Source organism: Alexandromys fortis, unplaced genomic scaffold, assembly GCF_014885135.2.
Source record: "Alexandromys fortis isolate MF-2015 unplaced genomic scaffold, M_Fortis_MF-2015_v1.1 scaffold_1, whole genome shotgun sequence".
In the NCBI taxonomy this organism is placed as follows: domain Eukaryota; kingdom Metazoa; phylum Chordata; class Mammalia; order Rodentia; family Cricetidae; genus Alexandromys; species Alexandromys fortis.
In genome coordinates this window covers 28722715-28731722 of record NW_026067927.1, presented here as the reverse complement: position 1 = coordinate 28731722, position 9008 = coordinate 28722715, and the positions used below count along the sequence as shown (strand labels likewise).

Here is a 9008-nt window from a genome sequence, read left to right as displayed (position 1 = left end):
CGACCCCTTCACCTACACACTCAGGTAGAATACGACCCCTTCACCTACACACTCAGGTAGAATACGACCCCTTCACCTACACACTCAGGTAGAATACGACCCCTTCACCTACACACTCAGGTAGAATGCGACCCCTTCACCTACACACTCAGGTAGAATACGACCCCTTCACCTACACATCCACCTCACTGAAACTATTGAGGTCATTGTTTACCAAGCAAACTTCAAGCTGTTGAAGTTTCTCAAGCCAGGACACTAAGCATAACCATCTGTTCCTTTTGTTCTATAAACATTTCACAAGGCAAAGCAAGAGGATTAGGATCCAGGTGCTAGGTTAGAAGTGGGTATACAGGTTAAACATTCACACAGAGAATGAAATTAACAGAAAATCACTATTTGGAGAAGGTATTAAGTTTTATTTCTGTTGCTGTAATATGAAGTTATTGGTTTTTTACTCTTGAGCTTTGGACTCTTTTGGCCTTTTGGTCTTTGGGAGACCCGTCACCCAGCTCCCAAATAAATACACACAATGGAGGCTTATTATTACTTATAAATGCCCGGCCTTAGCTTGTTTTGTTTCTTGCCAGCTTTTCTTAAATTAACCTTTTGCCTCTGGGCTTTTCCTTTTCTTATTTCTGTATATCTTACTTTCACTCTTACTCCATGGCTGGCTGGGTGGCTGGCCCTGGTGCCTTCCTCTCCTTGTTCTATCTTGCCCCCACCCCTTCTTCCCAGATTTCTCCTACTCATTCTCTGCTTGTCAGCCCCATTTGTTCTTTCTCCTGCCTTGCTACTGGCTGTTCAGCTCTTTATTAGTCCATAAGGTGTTTTAAACAGGCAAAGAATCACAGCTTCACAGAGTCAAACAAATGCAGCATAAACAAAAATGACACACCTTACAATAATTTTCTACAATAACAACACACTATGAACAAGGTAACTTTTTTTTTTTTTTTTTTCCGAGACAGGGTTTCTCTGTAGCTTTAAAGCCTGTACTGGAATCTTGTAGCCCAGGCTGGCCTCGAACTCACAGAGATCTGCCTGCCTCTGCCTCCCGAGTGCTGGGATTAAAGGTGTGCGCCACCATCGCTCGGCCTCAATACAACACATCTACCTTGGTTACTCTCATTGAGCTACTGCTGTAAATAATACCTTGCTATGATACTGAGCAGTGGGAGAAACAAAGAGGAAACACAAAAACTATCTTTCACAAAACCCAAGACTGATATAGAACAGAAGAGAGTTGAAGACCATGCATAGATGTTTTAGACAATGTCTGCTCATGATTTTTATGACCAGGTTCAGATTAATCTTGGCAGATTCTATTAAGTAATAGGAATAAATATTCCAGTATTGGCAGCAATGGTTTTTAATATGGCATGGTAGAGACTACACATATGAAGTGGAAGAAGGAGAAGGAAAAAGCAAATTAGCTAAGATAACCAGACAATAAATATATTCTGGATGGTGACACAAGTTCTATGTGACCAAGTTCTCCCTTAAACACTTGCATAATACCTAAACTTGACTTGGTATGAGCAGTATTCAACATCTATAAATGAATATACTTTCATATCAATGTAAAGGACACAGAGGAGGCCAGGCAGTAGTGATGCAGGCCTTTAGTCCCAGCATTCCGGAGGCAGAGGCAGGCTGATCTCTGAGTTTGAGGACAGTCTGGTGGACAGAATGAGTTCCAGAACAGCTAGGGCTGCACAGAAAAACGCTGTTCGAAAAGCAAAAACACAAACAAATAATAACAACAAAAAGGCAAACAGTTAAATAAAGCTGTAAGTCATAAACAAATGCTGACTACATCCAAGAAGAGAGGTTTGTACCTGTAATCCCAGGTACTAATCAGGAGGCTGAGGCCAGAAGATCAAAAGGCCAGTTTTGTAATGTAGCAAGATTTTGACTCAAATAAAAATAAAAAGGATTGGAAGTGTAGCTCAGTGGTTAAAAACATTTCTCCAGTATGCATGAGGTCCCATGTTCAAGATTTAGCAAGACTTCTAAAACCTTATTAATAAAACTTATTTGTTAATAAAACACATTCCATTTATATTTACTGGACACTTAAAATTCATTCTTTTCCAAAGAAAAACCAGTCCACAATTCACAACCCCAGAGAACCTAGACAACAAAGAGTACCCTAAGAGAGACATACATGGATCTATATAGGAAGGAAAAAAAGACAAGCTCTCCTGAGTGAACTGGGAGTGTAGGGATCATGGGAGGGGATAAAAAGGGAGGGAAGAGGAAGGGAGGGGAGTAGATAAAAATATATAGCCCAATAAATAAATAAATAAATAAATAAATGAATAAATAAATAAATAAATTTAATTCTTTCCTCATCCACAACAGATAATCTTCCTTCATTATAATTCAATTACGAAAGTGGGGGTGAATGACTTCTGTCCAACAGTGCCAAAGATGAAGAAATCGTTGTACAGTGCAATAAGTCTATTCAACAACCCAGTGAAGTACTGGGAAATACAACCTGCAACATTTCGTTGTGTTCTCAGCAGAATGAGTGTTCAGCTTGGGAATGTTGGAAAATAATCATTAATGATGTCTATTGAATATAAGATTCAAACTGTATTCATTTGGAATACTTGAACTGTACTAATAATGGTAGTATGTTATAAATAAGCAAAACTCTATTCCATATGGTCAATGACAAAAAATTTCAGCAGAATTTTGCCCAACCATCAATATTCAGAATAAACCTCTATTGCAGTGTCACTTTGCACATGAGTGGTTCTGTATACATCTTCTGCTTGAACATTCTTTTCTCAGCAACAAAAAGATGGATATTCCGTATTTAACCCTTCATTATCAAGTGTGTTAAACAGAACTGTACTGTAAACAAAATGCTTGACTTAGTAACATTTGTGCCCTTTCTTTGCTATTAGAAAAACAAAGCTGGCAAGAATAGCACTATGAAGACTACATGTATTTTTAGTATCATTTTAATAACTTGGATAGTACTGTAATATTTCTAATAATGTTGAAATACAGTTTGACAAAATCATACTGAAATTCTCAACTCATAATAAAAGTTCAAGTATTCACTATCAACTCAACAGTAATATTCATAAGAGTTAGTTTTGGAGCCATAATACATGACTTTCTTTTTTAATTATTATCTGGTCATAAAACTGTAAAATGTAATGATTGCTTATATAAAATTTATAATGTGCATTTTTATAATCAGTTATATAAGTTTTTAAGAACACAGCAGCAACTGTTAGGTTACATAGCGTCGTCACATCAACTAAGAATATTTCGGGATATTCCTTTGGAAGAGTATGGATGCCAATCAACTTTGTACCAGCTTGTCTCTTCTAACTCGTCTCTTCAAATATGCAAACTGGATAACTCTGAGAAATGCATCTAGGCTTACAAAAACGGAAAGCTCTGAACAAAACTCATGTGTTTATTTTACTGATATTCAATATGAATTGAGTAAAATTTAAAAATAAGGAAAACATTATTAAAATCTAGTTTTAAACAAAATATATGTGCTTTGGTTCAATTTATCTCCCCCAATCAAAACATACATACTTGTTTTTCTTTAGAGAACTAATTTGTTTTAATATATTTTATGGGTGTTTACCTTACATGTGTGAAAGAACCACTTGCATGCCTGGGGCCAGAAAAGGCAATGGATTCCATGAACTGGAGGTATAGACAGTTATGAGATACTATGTGGGTGCTGAGAACCAAACTTAAGTCATTTGGAAGAGAAGCCATGCTCTTAAAAAGTGAGCCATCTCTACAGCCCCTCTCATTTATTTTAAACTACCTCAAAATCTAGACTTCCAATCATTTTTTTTTTTGGTGGGAGGAAAAGAAGGACATAATAAAGGGTGAAAGTTGAACACCTAGGTGAAGAGCAAGTAAACATTTCAGTCTTCAAGGCAAGTCCTCAACTTCAGCACACACCACCATTCTTTGGAGTGGGGACTGCTATGCACACTGCAGAATTCTAGCAACTCCCTTGTCTCTACCTCTACAAGTAATACTATCTGCCTCTTCCACCTACCACCACTGTGACAATCACCAGTTTCCCCAGGAATTACTGTGGAAATGCTGGAGATGACAGCAAAATTTCAGCTGGCTGAGAGCAGCTGCTTTATAGGATTTATACTTGATATCTAAGATGATACAACTTAGGAAACCTAGAATAAAACTGCTGCTTTGTAAAAATTGTAGAGGGCCGGGCGGTGGTGGCGCAAGCCTTTAATCCCAGCACTTGGGAGGCAGAGGCAGATGGATCTCTGTGAGTTCGAGACCAGCCTGGTCTACAAGAGCTAGTTCCAGGACAGGCTCCAAAACCACAGAGAAACCCTGTCTCGAACCCCCCCCCCCAAAAAAAAAATAATAAAAATTGTAGAGGAACATAATGAAATCTAAATAACGAAGCTCATCACAGAACTACATCAAGTTGCACAGAAAGAGGAGTGCAGGATTTTGAGTAGGAAATCCAGTCCTATTTATAGTCTGGAGCAGACCACCCACTCTAAGTCTGCTTCCTCATCTGCAGAAAATACAGACCAATGAAGTTGCTATGATTATGAAATAAAAGTACAAATAAAATGCTTTGAAAATCATAAATGTTCATAAAACATGAACATCTATTATTGAACTATGGGCTGATGGGAAAACTAAAACATATAAATTCCTCAACAATAAAATATTATAAGGGCTATTACTCTAAAATTAAAAGCTTAAAGATTTTGCTTTTAGTTTTACTCATGCGTATGTGTGCCATGTATGTGGAGGTACCTGTGGAGCCTAGAAGAGCATGTCAGATCCCCTGGAGCTGGAGTTATATGCAGTTGTTATCTGCCCAAAATAGGTACTAGAAATTGAACTATCGTCCTCTGGAAGAGCCCCAAGCACTCTTAATCACTGAGTTATCTTTCCAGCTCTTCAAAAATGAAAGACATTTAAAGTTCCAGCCGTTTCTATGAAATATTTTTCTGCAATATAATATAGTGATATCACAGCACTTAACAAGAACATATGTAAAAATCAAATATTTAACGATGTTGGAAAAAAAGCAGCTTTTCAAATTAGTAATTAAAATGTGATTAACAACAAGATCAAACATATGCCAGCAGGTAAATCTATAGAGAGAGATGTGGAGCTTAAAGAGTTAACAATGTTCTTCTAGGGCCTGTTGAGGTGGCTCAGAGGTTAAGAGCACTGGCTGTTCTTCCAGAGGTCCTGAGTTCAATCTCCAGCAACCACATGGTAGCTTACAACCATCTATAATGAGATATGGCCTGTAGGCATACGTGCATAAGAAACACTGTACACATAATAAAACTTAAAAAAAGGAATTATGAAAAAACAATATTTTTCTAAAAAGAAAAGACAGAAGAAAAAATTAACGCGGAAATGATTCCTGAATTCTTGCAATTAAGTTGGTGCAGTTAATATTTGTGATTTTCATTTCAAAACTGTTAGAAATTTTGGGTTAAGTTCATGAAAACAAATTATTAATAAATTCTTAAGCTGACAGAACTGCATTAAAGTTTTCTGCCACGAACACATTTTAACAGTAAGTTCAAATTTTGCCTGCTAGAAATTGATCAAAGATGAAAACAGGTGAGTTACTACATCTAACTTGGTATACAAAGGAATTCAAGTGAATAAGGAATCTCAATGATATTCTAGCTATATTTCATGCCAGTTACTACAAAGAGGTTCACTAACATAAAATATGATTCAAGAAAATCATTTATTGAGTAAAACAAAAACTTTTAAAAAAAGCTTCAGTTTGTTTATTCTTGAGCTAACACATCATTTTTATCATAATTCCTTCATTTTTTTCAGTGTGTGCACATATGCATGTTTGTTTACATGCTTGCAATTGCACAATATGTAAGAATGCAGATAGAAGCTGAGGTAGTCTTCCTAAAATGGCTCTCCATATTATTCACTGGGGCAGGTCTTGCTAGTCATTACCCAGCTGTTCCAGGGACCCATCTTCACCTTCTGAACAGCGGAATTACAGGGGGTTGCCAAGCACATGTGGCATTTACTTGGGTTCTCCAGTCCTCACACTAGCATGGCAAGGGCTTTACTGGCTGAGCCATATCTCCAGTCCCCACCCCCTTTGAAAGAACTCATGCCTTAATTTCTATTAACTTCCTATTCCTGTGGGCTCTTAAAATAATTCAGCTGACCTAAAAATTCTTGTGAATCAATTTTCATGTTGTATAGATAACACTAAACAGTAACAGCTGACATTTGAAGAGTAGTTTCTACTAAGTGCTTTATTTGTATTCATTAAATTAGCTATAGAAAAATTACATGAGTCAGGTGTGGAAACTGAGGAACAAACATTTAAATAACATGGAGAACATGGGATTTGAATCTAGTGTCTTAATCTATACTTTAACTAGGGCAGTATACTATTTTTTTCTTGGTGTTTTTATACCTCTAGGAATTATCTGCATACTTGATTAACACAAACCACGTCTTTCTGGTTCCCTTTTTGTGGCTGTTTCCCCAGTACACTTCGTTCGGTCCCTTCTCTGTGTCCCACAACAATTTCATCTGTGCCTATTAATTTAGTCATTATTAAAACACAAATTCACATATCAGATTCTGACTTTTCTCATAACTACCTTTGAAAATCAAAATATTATATACCACATAATTATAAATTAGTATCATAAACAATTTCCTTCAAATTTATACTATCTCTCTTGAGTCTCATCTCTCCTCCCAGGTGTCCATGGCTCTAAGATTCAACAGACACGAACTAGTGACTCTCTTGCAGCTCCACAGCCAACCTGGAACTAAGTTCTTCCTTGTCTTCTCACATCTGTGCCTTCCTTTTTATATCTATCATACCATAATTTGTGGTCTGAAATAGGCTGATTCATCTTGCTTATTCAACTCTTCAATAACCCAAACTGATCTATGTACAATCTGGAATGATCATGTGAGTCCTTTTCACCAAAGTTTATAATAGTTTTCACTGAGGACTGAATTATAAAACTTATGCATTTCCCCAATGTCACTAAATTTTTGAATTTTACATATGTTCTTACTTATTACTTATTATGTGCACAGTTGAATAGGAATGGCCCCATAGGCTCATATATTTGGAAGTTTAGTCATTAGGGAGTGGCACTACTGGATAGGAAATAGGAAGTGTGGTTTTGTTGGAGGAAGTATGTCACTCGGGGTAGGCTTTGGGGTTTCAAATGCTCAAGCCAGGCCCAGTGTCTAGCTTTCTTCCTGAGGCCTGCTGATCCAGTTCTAGAACTCTCAGCCACTTATCCAGCACCATGTTTGCCTATATGCTGCCATGTTTCCCACTGTGATGGTAATGGATTAAACCTCTGACTGGAAGCCAGCCCCAATTAAACGCTTTTATAAGAGGTGCTGTGATCCTGGGATATCTTCAAAGCAACAGAACACTGGTTAAGACAATTTATATTTCAAATATTTATTTGTGAGTCTTCAATTTTATGTTCCAGATCAAGATTATTTGCTTTTGTTTTGTTTTGTTTGAGACAGGGTTTCTCTGTAGCTTTGGAGCTTGTCCTGGAACTAGCTCTTGTAGACCAGGCTGGCCTCGAACTCAGAGATCCGCCTGCCTCTGTCTCCGGAGTGCTGGGGTTAAAGGCGTGCGCCACTTCCGCCCAGCTATTTGCTATTTTTTAAACACACTTTCTGGTTTCTGTGTTTTGGTTAACATTGTGCCTTTCATTAGTCAGAATCTCGGCCTACCTTCAAACGTCTACATGAAACATCCTTCTCAGCTCCTCTTCCCAATTCTCTCAATAAACAGAAGCGAATACTTGCCCCACCCCCAAAACTTCCCAGTATTTTGACTGTGCTTGTACCATAGCTACTTATTTTCCAAAAGAAACATCTTAGCTGCAAGGACTGTGTTTTGGTCATCTCTCCCCTATTGCAAAAGGATAGCATCCTGTTGTGGCTCTGTACATTTCTGGATAAAACTGCTGAGAAAACATCTCAAAGCAGAACATGATTCTAGCCTGTGTATCATCTCTGGCTCTAGCAGTTCTCCTCACTCTGCAACTCTGCCAACAAAACACACTTCCTATATGCTTGGATACACTGCTACATCAGTTAGGGCAATGGCATTTTCTCCTATGTACTTTTGACTCAGTGTTATTGAAGGCACTTATTAATGTTCTATCACTAATTCTGGATAATCCAGAAATAGCATTCCTTGTCCTATCATCTCTGACCAAGCTCTCCAAAGAAATCATCTCTGGAAGTAATAGATTTCTACTGGTGAAATATAAAATGGTCACTAAAAGCCCAGCTTTGAAATAAACTCGTACAGAGAGGAGGTTGTAGGAAGTCTGAAGAGGCAGAAACAAAAGGATAGTTAAGGTCAATGTGCAAAGGCCTAGGCCACTTGCTGCCTTTGTAGGCAGAAGCCACCCTGAAATAAAGATACTCTGCTTGAATGCCAGGAATCCTTTTTATTAAGAATTAATAACAGAAGTAAATGAAACAATATAATGAAGTTCCATGTACTCATAGTTTCAACAATTCATAACTAATAATTTTATTCTCTAATTCCTATTATTTTACTAAATTTGAGAGAAAATTTATGTACAATATAATCTAATCATTTAAAGGATATAATTTAATGGTCCTCACAATATATTTAAAGTTCTGTAACAACAACTATCAATCAATGTTGGAACATTTTTATCATCTCCAACATAACCATGTACCAACTTATATATATTACTTTCCTTATTCCCTGGTAAATCTACATTTTCTCTATGAGTTGCCTTAATCTGGACATTTATTATGAGCAGAATAATATGGTGACTGCTTCTTCTACTTAAGATTTTTTGGGTTTTATCTATGTTATAGTATGTAAGACTTTTGGGGGAAAATGTAATTATTTCTATACCATATGTACCTGAGAGCAGAACAGCTGACTTATAGGATATTTAGTACCAAAAGTTTTCTACAATTGCAACAATTTACAT

The 9008-nt window shown here is 37.0% G+C and overlaps 2 protein-coding genes across 2 annotated transcripts in view; one reads left to right on the top strand and one right to left on the bottom strand.

Moving 5' to 3' along the window:
* The window catches only part of Aspn (asporin), a 25320-nt gene extending 21799 nt beyond the window's left edge, over positions 1-3521 (top strand). The window contains exon 6 of the mRNA XM_050144447.1: positions 2348-3521. Within this exon, the coding sequence (XP_050000404.1) occupies positions 2348-2562 (215 nt within the window). The 3' untranslated portion in view covers positions 2563-3521. The remainder of the gene's footprint in view (positions 1-2347) is intronic.
* Positions 1-9008, bottom strand: part of Cenpp (centromere protein P) — a 178066-nt gene that overhangs the window by 94908 nt on the left and 74150 nt on the right. The gene's annotated exons all lie outside the window — the stretch shown is intronic.